At 38.2% G+C, this 15,600-nt stretch overlaps 1 protein-coding gene across 8 annotated transcripts in view; it reads right to left on the minus strand.

Moving 5' to 3' along the window:
- Positions 1-15,600, minus strand: part of LOC128869480 (ankyrin-3) — a 363,477-nt gene that overhangs the window by 82,648 nt on the left and 265,229 nt on the right. For all 8 annotated transcript variants that reach the window (XM_054112038.1, XM_054112036.1, XM_054112033.1 and 5 more), the window contains one exon: positions 8,072-9,940. In XM_054112038.1, the coding sequence (XP_053968013.1) occupies positions 8,072-9,940 (1,869 nt within the window). The remainder of the gene's footprint in view (positions 1-8,071; positions 9,941-15,600) is intronic.

Below are 15,600 nucleotides of genomic sequence, written 5' to 3' on the forward strand. Positions count from 1 at the left end.
CTTGCCGTTAATTCAGTGGTCTTGAACCTTTTCCATTTTCATATATTTGAGGCAGGTGACAGCTGCACTAATTTCCTAATTATTTATAAAAACTAAGCAGCGTATTGATAGCCTGTGTTTTCAAGATTTTCAAACTTTTGTTATTGTCGCATTATCAATCGCCTACCTGCTAAAATTTGTGAAAATGAAAAAAGGCTCAAATTCATTGAATAACTGGCGAGGGAAACCATAACAATAAAACTTTAGATTTCTGTTGTCTCTCTGTCCTTTCGTGTTTTAAAATAATACCTTTGTTTGTAGTAAATAAATATTAATTACTTGATATTTCCATCTACTTGCTGCTTGCTCAATAATTAAATAAAAAACTATTCAAATAAAATACTGAAGTACAATATACTTACATACATACATACTTATGTACATATATTTACTTATGATATATGATTTGCCACAAAATGTTATATAGCGCCATATTCCAAATAATGGGCATACATATATAAATAAAAAGTCGTTTAAAAAATAGATAAGGTATCAGTAGATTTCATATATTTATGGGTACTCTTAATAAAAAAAGTTGGATGGTTCAGGAACTATAAAATTTATCATTTTAAGTTGTATTCAACCATACCTATATCCTACAGTATACGGACATACCTAATTTGCCGGTTATATTTTTAGTGTAATATAACACCGCAAAACCGCATACAAAATGCTTCTAACAAAACAAAAACGAACACTCCTCAAGTAGCTGCTAGGGAGTAATAGACGAACAACAAAAGTGAGAGTAGTATCGCTAGCTGGAGTACACATAAATAATCTCTCAAGTTTTCTGCTACTAGCGGTAACGAAACGTAGCTTGGAGTGGAGTAAAACAGTTGATCGCGCGTTTTGCGCTACCTGCTCCACTACTCATATGTTCAAGTTCAGAGTAGTAGCGAGAGTAAAAATGAAAACTAGGAAGAAGCTTAGCAATTTCAATCCCTCGGTCCCACACCCACCGTAGTCGCCAGATTTGGCTCCCAGCGACTTCTGGCTGTTCGCAGACCTAAAAAAATTCTCGCCGGTAAGAAATTTCACTCGAGGTTACCGCTGAAACTGTGGCCTATTTTGAGGCAAACGATAAATCGTTCTACAAAAGTAGTATTGAAATATTAGAACGCCGCTATAATGATTTCGTGGTTCTTGATGCAAATTACGTTGATGAATAAATCTAATTATGAAAAACGTGTTTTTTTTTGTGAAGCCCGCGACTTTTCAGCCCATGTGTTAATAACACTGCTTTCAATACTTTGTGCCGCCTCTAAAAACAACAAAAAAACTGATGGATGAAATTCCCTTGCAGATTTAGGAATGAGTCCGTAGCTGTAAATACAGTGTGGGCTCCCCCTATGTTTTACTTTTATATGTTAGTACGATTCGAATATTTGGTTAAATTTGTTGCACCAAATTATGTGTGCCAATATGGCAAGGACGAATAGATATATATGTAAGTAGGGAACTGACAACAGCAATTTTAATTTTAATCTATAGTATTATTTTAAAACATGGCGCTTATTCTGACTAAACTACAATATGTACAGATATGAAATATATATCAAAAGAAAGGTTTTGATGAGCATATTTCCGGAAAACTATAAAAATTAAAATTGGTTAATTTGTTCATGAAATATTTGCGTGTAAAGTTATCAAAATTTTCATATTGATAACAGCGATGTCTATGCAAAGCGGGATGACACACAAATTTAAGCCTATATATGAGTACGTTTGCTTTGTTTAGCTCTCTTTCAAATGAGCACAGCATTGTATACATTTGGATTCTCAATAATTGTTTTGTTTTGTTCTCTTTACTAATAAATATGTATTCATGAACATAGTCCCAACGGGTGCTGCAAATTTTTTTCAAAGTTTTGTTGTGATGGCAATAATTGGTATAAATTGACAATTGACTTGAAAGAGTTCGTAAAAGAGTTCCTACTTTAAGTGGAGGAATAGAGCAGGTAAGTAAGTGATAAATGTTTAAAACGTCACGTATTGGATATGATTGGTAGAAGCATCCACTTTTGTTTTCGTTCATATATGGTACAGTTGAACTACAATATATTATATAAACGTATGTATGTATTTAAAAATTTTGTGTGCGTTTGATCCTTTTTGCAAAACTCAAAATTTTAAATATTTTTAAAAAATGAGGAGAGAGAGACAAATTAGTTATTTATGTGATACTATTTCAAAGGTAAACTGTATTTGGGTTATTCTCAGAAAAATTGTATAGTAATAGACGATGCCCAACGCCATTTAAAAGAACACTATTACCCATCAAATCAACGAACTTTTTGACACAGATATACATTTTTAAGTGTTTTTTTTTTTTTCTTTGTATTGTATTCTATGTGTGTACATTAGACCGGAGTGAAATACGTAAAGTTTTTCAAATCATATCGTAATAGCAGGGAAAAGTTGCTGCATATCAATACAAATTCAGGAAAAAAAAGAAATTTTAAATCGGTTAACATCTTCCGTTCGCGCATTGTATTTAAAATTTACAAATTTTTTCCCAAATCCAGCTGATTTACGAAAACTTGTAGAAGTTGTAAATGATTAAAGATCGAGCTCACTTTTTATACATAGCACTTTCAGCATTGAGTAATAGATTTCTAATTTACTAATCTATCTATTTCTGTGGTTCTGAGCGATCAACTTTCACCAATTTTATACCACATCTACTAAGGAAGCCTATGCCAAATGAGGCTTGCGTGAAAGCGGCTTACGGCTACTATAACACGTCTGTGCTTTAGATCGTCTTCCACTTGATTACTTGTATTTCATCGTCTTTCTTTTCACTTTGCTTTTTATTCTGGCATACCGATAAACGAAGTGCACAGAAGAGCTAGTACTCTCTGGTTATTACCAATTCTGCTTTCACTCTTGTCGAACAGCACTGTTTGGTCAACAAAAATTCTATTCGATGTTCTTTTGAATTACATAGTTTACACAATTACTTAACATTAAATCGCTTCAAACATTTTAATCATGTCTCTTACTCGTAAGGACATACACTGCCCATTTTTTGGTGCACCTAAACCACTGCTGTCATCGGTCCTTCCCACTAATACCGACATTATACAATGTTGGCAAGAAGTGAGGTACAAAATGACAGTAGAATCTTCTGCTGCCAGTTCTGGTCAGAAATTAAGCTTCACAGTTGTAGCAGACACTGTAGCTAATCAGACTGAGTCCCTTTATTCCAAGGCTTCGATTCCAATAGTTTCCCACATAAGAGTTGTACAAAAGATCAAACATCTACATGATCGATACTACACTCCTCGTAAATCTCATTCAAGGGACAAAGACACACCTGAGAAACAAAAGAAGTACAATGATTTTATTGAACAATCTTCAAGAACATTATTTGACATTTCGTCCTGCAAGTGCGAGATAACACCCAATTGCTTTTGTCAAAAAAGCTTTGACAAGCGTATTTGTCCCAGGCCGGTAACTATCAACTGCACATGCGCTAAAGATAGAAAGATACCGCCATTAGAAATCAAATTTCTATATGCTCAAAGATATCTCGGACAAGGTAAGATTGGGACAGTAGATACCAAAGAAACTCAAAAGCGTACATTAAAGTTGCAGAGAAAAGCTAGTCACTTAAGTTAGACCAACTTACCTGGACCTTCTTGTAGTAGCATTGATTCTGAAACAGAGATAACTCCTGAAATTGACAATGATAAGAATGATCCCGATTTTCAGACCCCACGCTCTATTTCCTCTCAGTCAGCAAGTTCAAAAATACACAGGTGCGCTTATCACTTCCAGCAACGGTTTTAACAAGTGATCGTTTTGGAGTATCTGATAGAGCAGCAGCAGCTATTGTGTCTAGTGCATTTAAAGACGTTGGTCTTATAACGGACAAAGATACTTCTTTTGTTGTTGATCGAAGCAAAATTAGAAGAGAAAAAGAAAAATGTAGACTAAAACTTATCGAGTCGGGGAATGCAATGAGCAATTAAACGACCCGATGTGTGTGTATTTTGATGGCAGGATGGATGACACTTAAGTTTTAGTTGAAAAAGGAAACAAACGTTATCAATCTATAAAAAAAGAAGAGCACAAACATTCTTCTCTCGATGGTGATAGATGACAGAGAGCATGTCCGCGATCTTGGATTGAGGCGAGTTCTGAAAATAAAGGAAATCCCTTCAAAAGACAAAAATATTAGAAACTTTTTGGTTCCTAAACTAAACTTTGAAGCAAATAAATATTTTGAATTAATTAATTGGTCTGAAATGATACTTACCTGCCCCCAAATTTTAGACAGCCTTTCTTCTGAAGATATCTTGCAATTAATTTCTGATAAAGAAAAAACCAAAATTAACCATAGATTTAACAAATATTCCATGCCATACGCAAGTTGTGGAGCGTTGCGTAAAACTAGTAACTTAAGCGTCCTCAAAAGTGTATGGGAACGAGGGACGTGATGGGTTTATAAGAGCAACACTCACTTCTCGTACAGTTATGCCTCAATTGGACACTAAAACAGACTTTGCCACTCCCGAAAAAATAATTTTTCATTTTTGGTTGGTTGGTTGGGAAGGGAGTGGATGGAACTCGTAGTACAGTCACCTTCACGCGGTGAGTTCTGAATCGTCCAAAAAGGGCGGGCCAAGAGCTGTACAAAACTTATTTAAGACAGTGTGGCTAGTGGGCGCGCTAAGAGGGGAATAATTTATTCTACTTATATACTCAAGAAGACTTATACAAAAATTAAAATAGAGAAACTAACCACCCGCAATTACGTAAATTTATACAAAAAATGACATTTTCCACTTCTTTTCAGGGGCTGTAGGGGCTTTGATAGAGTGGTAGACGTTTTTCTTTTCAAACTATACCTGATGTTGTAATAGTCTACAAAAATGAACTTTATCTAACATCATTTCCACCTCTTACAATTTTTCGAATATTTGTTCAATTTATTATAAAATTTGTAAATTTTAAATGCAATGCGCGAACGGAAGATATTAACCGATTTGAAATTTCTTTTTTTCCTGAATTTGTATTGATATGTAGCAACTTTTCCCTGCTATTACGATATGTTTTGAAAAAATTTACGTTTTTCACTCCGGTCTAGTGCACATGTATATTTTTATGTATGCAGCCATTATCAAATCATATATGAATATGAACTTTGAAAATTTTTTTTACCATTCTTCTTAAAATTTTTTAAAACGTAAAGATCTGTGGAAAAAAAATTTTTACTTTTGCAAATCCAAGAAATTTTATGAATGGCAAAAAAAAATTGTATAATTGTGTTGGTGAATGGCACACGACTTATCATAAAGCAAATGCATCCGAATGGTTTGCACGCGGAAGTGTTATGCGGAGAGGTTCAGGGAAGGCGATTTCTATTGCCTCGTATAAATTTGCAGCCGAGCGAAACCACACTTCCTTTTAGGTTGAAGCGCCGCCAATTTCCCACTACAATAGCCTTCGCCATAACAATAAATAAGGCCCAGGGGCAAACATTATCAAAGGTGGGCCTTCATTTAAAGGAGGATTGCTTTGCTCACGGCCAACTTTATGTTGTGTTAAGCCGGGTTAGATCCTGGAAAAATATACGAGTTCAAATGGGCAATAACGAAAACTTGACACAACTTCAAAACAAAAATTACTGATTTAACTGAAAAAATTTTAAAAATGTTATATGCATAAGTTCTCACATATTACATTTGAATAAAAATATACACTTTTCTAATCATCATAACTTTTAATATAAAAAAGTGTCACATATGCTGTTTACTTTCCGTGGGAAAAAAGCCCACCCGATTTTCGGGGGTTACATACTAGTCTATAGTAGTGCGGCATCTTAGTAAAAAGTTGTTTATTGCTGCTTTGAGAGTTGCGACAGGAATAGCCGCAATTGTTGCCCGAATGGATTGTTTTAGTTCATCCAAATTTGTTGGCTTTGTTTTATAAACTTCTTGTTTACATAAACCCCACAAGAAAAAGTCAGGTGCAGTAAGGTCAGGCGACCTGGGGGGCCAACGAAATTCGGAGTTTCTTGAAATCAGTTTATTGGGAAATTTTCGTCGCAACTCTGTCATAACAGTCTGGGCTATGTGAGACGTTGTCCCATCTTGTTGAAACCACACAGAGTTGAAAGGAATTCTCTTTCGGCGTAGTTCTGGATAGAAAAATTCTTTCAGCATTTTCAAATAACGGTCTCCAGTAACCGTAACGGTGTGACCATTTTCTTCAAAAAAATAAGGCCCGACAATACAGCGTGAAGAAACCGCACACCACACTGTCACGCGAAGAGGATGCAATTCCGTCTCGTGAAGTATCTGTGGGTTAGAAGTACTCCATATTCGACAATTTTGTTTGTTCACATTGCCGTTTAAATCGAAATGGGCCTCATCAGACATGAAAAGGCAGTTTAACATGTTTTGGTCTTCTTCCACCATTTGCAGGATCTTCTGGCAAAATTCCAAGCGAATCGGCAAGTCTGCTGCATTCAGTTTGTTAACCATTTGAATTTTGTAGGGAAATAAGTCTAAATCTTTGTGCATTATTGTTTGCAAAGACTGTCGGCTGACACCAAGTTGAGCATATAAGCTTCTTGTTGAAACCCTTGGATTGCTTTGTATAGCTGCAGCTACAGCAGCGATCGTTTCCTGAGTCCGAACTGGTGGGTTTCGATGATAAGGCCTTCTTGCGACTGTTCCTTGCTCAGCAAAATTATTCACCAGTCTCATTATGGTCCATCTGCTCGGGGGATCGCCGCCAAACATCCGCCTGTACTCTCTCTGTACCAAAACTACGGACTCCAGTGCGTGATAGCGGCGGACTATCCAAATTCTTGTTTGCGTGTCCCAGTTATCCATTTTAATAAATTTTAAAGATCAATCTGCAAATTAAAACAAAAATGGAACAGATAACTTAAGAAGAAAAAAAGTTATTCAATTTTTTTTTGGTAGCGGCTTTCATCAGCCACCCTGTATTTAAAAATTTTGTGTGCGTTTGATCCTTTTTGCAAAACTCAAAATTTTAAATATTTTTAAAAAATGAGGAGAGAGAGACAAATTAGTTATTTATGTGATACTATTTCAAAGGTAAACTGTATTTGGGCTATTCTCAGAAAAATTTTATAGTAATAGACGATGCCCAACGCCATTTAAAAGAGCACTATTACCCATCAAATCAACGAACTTTTTGACACAGATATACATTTTTAAGTGTTTTTTTTTTCTTTGTATTGTATTCTATGTGTGTACACGTATATTTTTATGTATGCAGCCATTATCAAATCATATATGAATATGAACTTTGAAAATTTGTTTACCATTCTTCTCAAAAATTTTTAAAACGTAAAGATCTGTGGAAAAAAAATTTTTACTTTTGCAAATCCAAGAAATTTTATGAATGGCAAAAAAAAATTGTATAATTGTGTTGGTGAATGGCACACGACTTATCATAAAGCAAATGCATCCGAATGGTTTGCACGCGGAAGTGTTATGCGGAGAGGTTCAGGGAAGGCGATTTCTATTGCCTCGTATAAATTTGAAGCCGAGCGAAACCACACTTCCTTTTAGGTTGAAGCGCCGCCAATTTCCCACTACAATAGCCTTCGCCATAACAATAAATAAGGCCCAGGGGCAAACATTATCAAAGGTGGGCCTTCATTTAAAGGAGGATTGCTTTGCTCACGGCCAACTTTATGTTGTGTTAAGCCGGGTTAGATCCTGGAAAAATATACGAGTTCAAATGGGCAATAACGAAAACTTGACGTTGAATGTAGTTTATAATGAAGTAATTTAAAAACAAAAATTACTGATTTAACTGAAAAAAATTTTAAAAATGTTATATGCATAAGTTTTTACATATTACATATGAATAAAAATATACATATATATATAATTCTAATCATCATAACTTTTAATATATAAAAGTTCACATATGCTGTTTACTTTCCGTGAAAATAAAGCCCACCCGATTTTTGGGGGTTACATACTAGTAAAAATAATTCCCGGAAAAGTAGTTGGCCTTTTTGAAAACGAGGAATTGTACTTACATCTGCAATGGCATTGGGATTAGCCTTATGTCGCAACAAAAGATTTATAACCATTGTATGACCTTGTTGTGCCGCTTGATGCAGAGGGGTATAACCGACATTGGTACTCATTTCGATGTTGGCGTCATTTTCAAGCAAAAACTTGACCATGTTTATTTGGCCGTAGTGTGCTGCTATATGTAAAGGGGTGTATCCAGCCTTTGTACGCTCAGATATGTTAGCCTGATGATCGAGGAGTATTCGAGCTATTTCTGCCTTATCTTCTTGAGCACACAGGTGCAGCGGCGTTAAACCGTTCTTTGCTTGAACATTTACACCAACCCCATGTTCCAACAATAAATTTACCATATCAACCTGACCTTCCTGGGCTGCCAAATGTAATGGTGAGAAGCCGGATTTGCTTCGTATATCTGGATCCGCACCAAATTGTAAAAGTTGCTGGGCGATTTCCATTTCATTTTTTTTGGCAGCTATATGCAAAGCGCTATGGCCATTCTTTGCACAAAGTAGGGGAGAAGCCCCATGCTCAAGCAGTAAAAACATGACCTTTTGATGACCGAAATGTGCTGCAACATGTAGCGGAGTAACATCGTTCTTGCCTTGGCAATCGATTTTAGCTCCGCGCTGCAATAGTAGTGCAATGACTTTTTCTTTACCATATTTAGCAGCCAAATGCAACGGAGTAAAACCCTTTTTGGTTACTGTATCTAATTGCGCATTGTTTTCCGCCAGTAACTGAGCCACCTCTTCTTGTCCTTCTTTAGCTGCGATATGCAATGGGGTATACATATCCTTGGTTGTAGCATCAACGTTAGCATCATGTTGCAGCATCAGCATAATTATGTCGATGTTTCCAAGTCTCGATGCTACATGCAACGGTGTTTGACCTTCTCTAGCACGAGCCTCAACGTTAGCACCATTGCGTAATAAAATACGTATTATGTCAGTTTGGTTTGCTCTCGCGGCTAAATGTAGCGGTGTCTCTCCTCGAACAGTTGGTGCATCGGGTAGAGCATCGTGTTGTAATAGATAAATGACAATGTTCATGCATCCCATAAAACTGGCAACGTGTAATGGTGTCAAACCGGATTCTGTCGTGGCGCTTATGCTGGCACCATGTTTCAGTAAGAGCTCGACGACGTTAATGCGATTTTTCTTACATGCGATATGCAAGGGTGTAAATCCATTTAGAGCGCGCGCATTTGGATCTGAATTGTAATTTAGTAGCAGCTTGGCTACACGCACATGTCCACAGTGCGCTGCAACATGTAGCGCTGTTAGATAGTCGACAGTTACCTCATCGACGGGGGCTTTATGCGCCAAAAGTATCTGGGCTGCTTCATCATGCTCGCCTTGTGCAGCCATATGAAGTGGAGCAAGACCATTTTTCGTCTTTGAAAGTATCGGAGACTTATTCGCAAGTAGTATCTCGATGACCTCTACATGGCCTGACCGTGCTGCGCAATGGAGCGGAGTGAGGCCATCACGAGTAGTAGCATTTATATTAGCTTTATTTAATAGCAATAGTTCCAGAATATTTGTTTTGCCCCATTTGCAGGCAACGTGCAACGGTGTTATATTATGCTTTGCTGTGAAATTTACATCCGCACGACGTTCAATTAGCAACTTAGCAATATCAACATTGCCATAGTGTGCTGCAATATGCAGGGGCGTGAATCCTGATTTGGACACAACGTCCGGATTAGTTTCGCTTTGTAGCAATAAAGTAGCAGTGTCAACATCGTTTTTCTTAGCAGCAATGTGCAAAGCTGGAAGACGAACTTTTCCACGAACATCGCACTCGAGAAGGACCGCTACCACTTTATCGTGGCCTTGTTGCATGGCAACAGCAAGTGGTGTGAACCCATCCTGCAACAAAAAACATATTTTATATTATATATTTGTAAAAAGCTTTCTTCCATTAGGAGATATGAAAATGGACATAAACGCTTCAGCCATTTTGGTGGTAGCAGAAGAAGAAGGCAGCCCTCTGCATGGAAAATACTGAGTGGAGAAGGACTTCCGATTCACCTAGTGCTACTAATGGACGCGAGTTAGCTCAAGAAAGAAACTATTGGTGTTAGGTTAAGCGGTTTTTTGTACAAAGCTCCATGACTAAATCCGTATTGCGTATTAAAAATATCAAAATGAGAGAAAGATGTAAACCTCCGAGTGTATTTCCACCACCAAAAAGCTTTTCATTCGGCTGAATAAAACTTTGGGGTTCTCCAACGCGCAACACAAATTGATATTTTCCGGTCTAAATCCTAGCTAAATCATTATATTCCTTAGGTTATAATTTATAAAGGGTCCGTCGCAAAACATCTCGGACTGCCTTCACATTTCAGTGACCAGTTTTAACCAGTAACCTTCACACCTACCATGGAAGTCCTGATATTTGGTTAAATAAAAGCTGAGATATTACCCAAAGTGAAATTACTTTTGAACCATTGAAAATTTAATTTTAAATAAAGAACCGATATACTATCTATAGTATTATTTTAAAACATCTATAGTATTATTTTAAAACATGGCGCTTATTCTGACTAAACTACAATATGTACAGATATGAAATATATATCAAAAGAAAGGGTTTGATGAGCATATTTCCGGAAAATTATTCCGCGTAAAGTTATCAAAATTTTCATATTGATAACAGCGATGTCTATGCAAAGCGGAATGACACACAAATTTAAGCCTATATATGAGTACGTTTGCTTTGATTAGCTCTCTTTCTAATGAGCACAGCATTGTATACATTTGGATTCTCAATAATTGTTTTGTTTTGTTCTCTTTACTAATAAATATGTATTCATGAACATAGTCCCAACGGGTGCTGCGAATTTTTTTCAAAGTTTTGTTGTGATGGCAATAATTGGTATGAATTGACAATTGACTTGAAAGAGTTCGTAAAAGAGTTCCTACTTTAAGTGGAGGAATAGAGCAGGTAAGTAAGTGATAAATGTTTAAAACGTCACGTATTGGATATGATTGGTAGAAGCATCCACTTTTGTTTTCGTTCATATATGGTACAATTGAACTACAATATATTATATAAACGTATGTATGTATTTAAAAATTTTGTGTGCGTTTGATCCTTTTTGCAAAACTCAAAATTTTAAATATTTTTAAAAAATGAGGAGAGAGAGACAAATTAGTTATTTATGTGATACTATTTCAAAGGTAAACTGTATTTGGGTTATTCTCAGAAAAATTGTATAGTAATAGACGATGCCCAACGCCATTTAAAAGAACACTATTACCCATCAAATCAACGAACTTTTTGACACAGATATACATTTTTAAGTGTTTTTTTTTTCTTTGTATTGTATTCTATGTGTGTACATGTATATTTTTATGTATGCAGCCATTATCAAATCATATATGAATATGAACTTTGCAAATTTTTTTTACCATTCTTCTTAAAATTTTTTAAAACGTAAAGATCTGTGGAAAAAAAATGTTTACTTTTGCAAATCCAAGAAATTTTATGAATGGCAAAAAAAAAATTGTATAATTGTGTTGGTGAATGGCACACGACTTATCATAAAGCAAATGCATCCGAATGGTTTGCACGCGGAAGTGTTATGCGGAGAGGTTCAGGGAAGGCGATTTCTATTGCCTCGTATAAATTTGAAGCCGAGCGAAACCACACTTCCTTTTAGGTTGAAGCGCCGCCAATTTCCCACTACAATAGCCTTCGCCATAACAATAAATAAGGCCCAGGGGCAAACATTATCAAAGGTGGGCCTTCATTTAAAGGAGGATTGCTTTGCTCACGGCCAACTTTATGTTGTGTTAAGCCGGGTTAGATCCTGGAAAAATATACGAGTTCAAATGGGCAATAACGAAAACTTGACACAACTTAAAAACAAAAATTACTGATTTAACTGAAAAAATTTTAAAAATGTTATATGCATAAGTTCTTACATGTTACATATGAATAAACATATACACTTTTCTAATCATCATAACTTTTAATATATAAAAGTGTCACATATGCTGTTTACTTTCCGTGGGAAAAAAGCCCACCCGATTTTCGGGGGTTACATACTAGTTCTATATTAAACTCGGTAAAACACTTGATCTGGAACGTATGAAATTATGCAAAAGCTCAAATTTTGTTATTTATCTAGTACCTCTACTTATAAGTGGTTTAAACGATTTCGGTCGTCCACGAACGATAAAACACGTAAACTCAAAAACGAATCGAAATCTTCATTGTGCCGATTTACACATGGTGACATCTGGAAGGGAAACACTGGAAATTCTCTTTTCATGCATCTTCTGGTTCGGATATATTCTACAACCCGCTAACATGTAAAGCGGTGAACGTCCGCAACAGTTTCTTAAATATTTCAATAAAGAATGCAAACTGGTTAAATAAATTTATTATTTTTTTAAATTTACATTTATATCCATTTTTGTACTTGAATAAAATAAAAATTAAAATAAAAGTATTTCATATTAAACAACATAAACATACTCCATAAGTTTTTTAAATTATTGTATATTATACTTACTTTACTTTAACAAAAAGAATCCTGCATTTCTCAAAGAGCGTTCTGATGTTTGTCATCGAATGATCGAAAACGAATGAAGCAACTTTCAAAAATTGCTTTAAGATTGGGAATACGAATAAGAAGCGCAAAGCGTGTCGCCAGTACGGCGACATGTGACATCTTTCTGTTTTAGAATGTTAAGGTCATTCGGCTATTCAGTTACTGCAGCACACACGGTTTCCATGGATATTGATGTAGCTGCTCGAACCAAAGATTGTTTAAAGTTCTCCAAATTTTTGTGAGATCTTCGACAGGTCATATTTTCCAATTCTGACCACTAACTGCAGTCTAATAGTCATGCTGAAAGAACCAACGCTCTCCAGTGAAGAGAATACTGCTCAACTGCTTCACCACGCCTTAAAAGACATCTTCCTGGTACACTTTTGCCCCGGTCTTAACCTCTTTTTCGCAGAAATTAAGGGACGTAACTCCTTTACAAGGCTTTGCGTATGTTTTCATTCGGGGGATTCGGAAGCTACCCAGAGGATACTTGGGCTAATCCCGGGAGTTGTGAGCTGCTTGAACCATATGCAGAAGAATCGTCCTGGCCACTCCCAAGTGAATGGCGATCAGTAACTTTCCCCACTTGCGTGGACTTCTACATATGGAACCATCCTCCATGTCACAGAGAATGTGAAGATCCCGATACCCCAATCGTTGACGACGGAATTGTCGTTCCGTTACCCGACCATGACGAGGTGAAAATAGCGATAACGCGTCTAAAGAAACACAAAGCCGCGGGCGCCGACGGACTGCCGGCTGAGCTATTCAACCATGGCGGCGAAGAGCTGGTAAGGTGCATGCATCAGCTTCTTTGCAAAATATGATCGGATGAGCGCATGCCTACCGATTGGTATTTAAGTGTGGTCTGCCCAATCCATAAGAAGGGCGATCCTGCAATTTGTGCCAATTACCGCGGGATTAGTCTTCTAAATATCGCCTATAAGGTTCTATCTAGCGTATTCAGTGAAAGTCTGAAGCCCACTTGAAAGTCTACCATCCACCAAATATTCACAATACGAGAAATATGGGAAAAGACCCATGAAAGGAGAACCGACACACACCATCTTTTCGTTGTTGTTGTTGTTGCAGTATCTTCGCCCTGTCAGTGTAGTGTAATCACCGGTCGTCTTCGTCTAGCTCATCTAACGGTAGTCTGAAGCCCACCGTCAGCCTACTGATTGGACCTGGAAAGTCTACCATCCACCAAATATTCACAATACGAGAAATATGGGAAAAGACCCATGAAAGGAGAACCGACACACACCATCTTTTCGTTGTTGTTGTTGTTGCAGTATCTTCGCACTGTCAGTGTAGTGTAATCACCGGTCGTCTTCGTCTAGCTCATCTAACGGTAGGCCCAGGAAACTAGCTGTTTCGACGGGTTGGGTCCAGAGGGAGAGAAGTGGGCATCTGTTTAGTATGTCGGGGTCCTACTTGAGTTTAACCTGTTCCAGCATCCAGAACGTAATTGTGCCAAGGTTACACGGGAGTCTTCCCCGAGCTGGAGCCCTTCGGCTGCAATAGGTGGTGGTTGGACTCCGATAACGGCATTCGGAGGTCGGGAGCTTAAGAAGGTGAATGTCGTTTATGGTCTCTCTGTACACTGTCTGATCCTGGAGTGGTCTGTCTGTTTTGTCCAGGGTCTCGTCCACGTAGTTGAGGAAGTGCCTCCTGATGTGCCTGGGAGGCGGTTCAGGCTCAAGCAGGTGTCTGCATGGGTGAGGCCTACGGTGACATCCTACCAGAAACTGCTTGCTGAGCAGTTTATTATGCTCCTTCACAGGAAGCATGTGAGCCTCGTCATGCAGGTGTTGTATTGGGGACATCAGGAGACATCCTGTCGCGGTCCTAATAGCATTATTTTGGCAGGTCTGGAGCTTCGTCCACTGCGTATCACTGGTTCCGGACGACCAGACAGGCGCAGCATAGTTAAGAACCGGTCGCCCTATTGGTTTGAAAGTCGACAGCAAAATTTCTTTGTCTTTGCCCCAAGTGCTGCCGGCGAGAGACTTGAGGACCTTGTTGCGATTCTGTACTCTCGTTGCAATAGCGGTTGTGTGCGCTGAGAAGGAGAGCAAGCTGTCGAAGGTGACTCCCAATATTCTGGGATTGTTTACCGTCGGTATTGGGGTATCAACCACGTGTACCTGAAGATGCAGCTTGATCTCCTTTGCCCAGGTGGTAAAAAGGGTCGCCGCGGATTTAGTGGGAGAAAGTTTTAGGTTTCTCGCAGTGAAGTAGCGAGAAAGGAGGGCGAGGTAGTCGTTTACTTTTGTGCATAGGCCACCAAAGTCATTGCCCGACGCCATTATCGGGCAGTCGTCGGCGTATGAGACCAGTGAGACTCCCTCTGGTGGCTGGGGGAATTTCGAAATGTAGAAATTAAAAAGCAAGGGTGAAAGGACACCACCCTGTGGTACTCCTTGCTTTATTTTTCTCAGTTTTGACGTTTGGTCTCGAAATATCACCGACGAGTGACGACCACTCAGGTAGTTCGCGGTCCACCTCTTCAGCCCTGACGGGAGTGTCGACTGTAAAATGTCACCTATTAGCGTGGAGTGGCTGTATCGAAAGCCTTTTGTAAATCCAACGCTACTAGGACAGTCTCCTCGCACGGGTGGTTTTGGTTTAGTCTGCGGTTTACCGGGGTGTTTATGACGGTGAGTGCCGTGCTGGTGCTGTGCACTCTTCGGAAACTATGCTGGTGTGAGGCTGGAGTCAGGTGTTCTGTAAGGAGTGGGAGTAGAAGGGCTTCAAGCGTCTTTACTACTAGAGAAAGGGGAGTTATCGGACGATAGGACTCCCCTTGTTTGGCGGGTTTCCCTGGCTTCAGTAGTGGGACCACTCTCCCTAATCTTCACTTATCAGGAATGATGAGAGTGGCCATAGACAAATTGAAGACCTTGGTGAGAAATTCTACTCCCAGTGCACCCAGCTTTTTCAGCATCAGCATGTTTAGTCCGT

The sequence above is a fragment of the Anastrepha ludens genome, chromosome X, assembly GCF_028408465.1.
Source record: "Anastrepha ludens isolate Willacy chromosome X, idAnaLude1.1, whole genome shotgun sequence".
Lineage (NCBI taxonomy): Eukaryota > Metazoa > Arthropoda > Insecta > Diptera > Tephritidae > Anastrepha > Anastrepha ludens.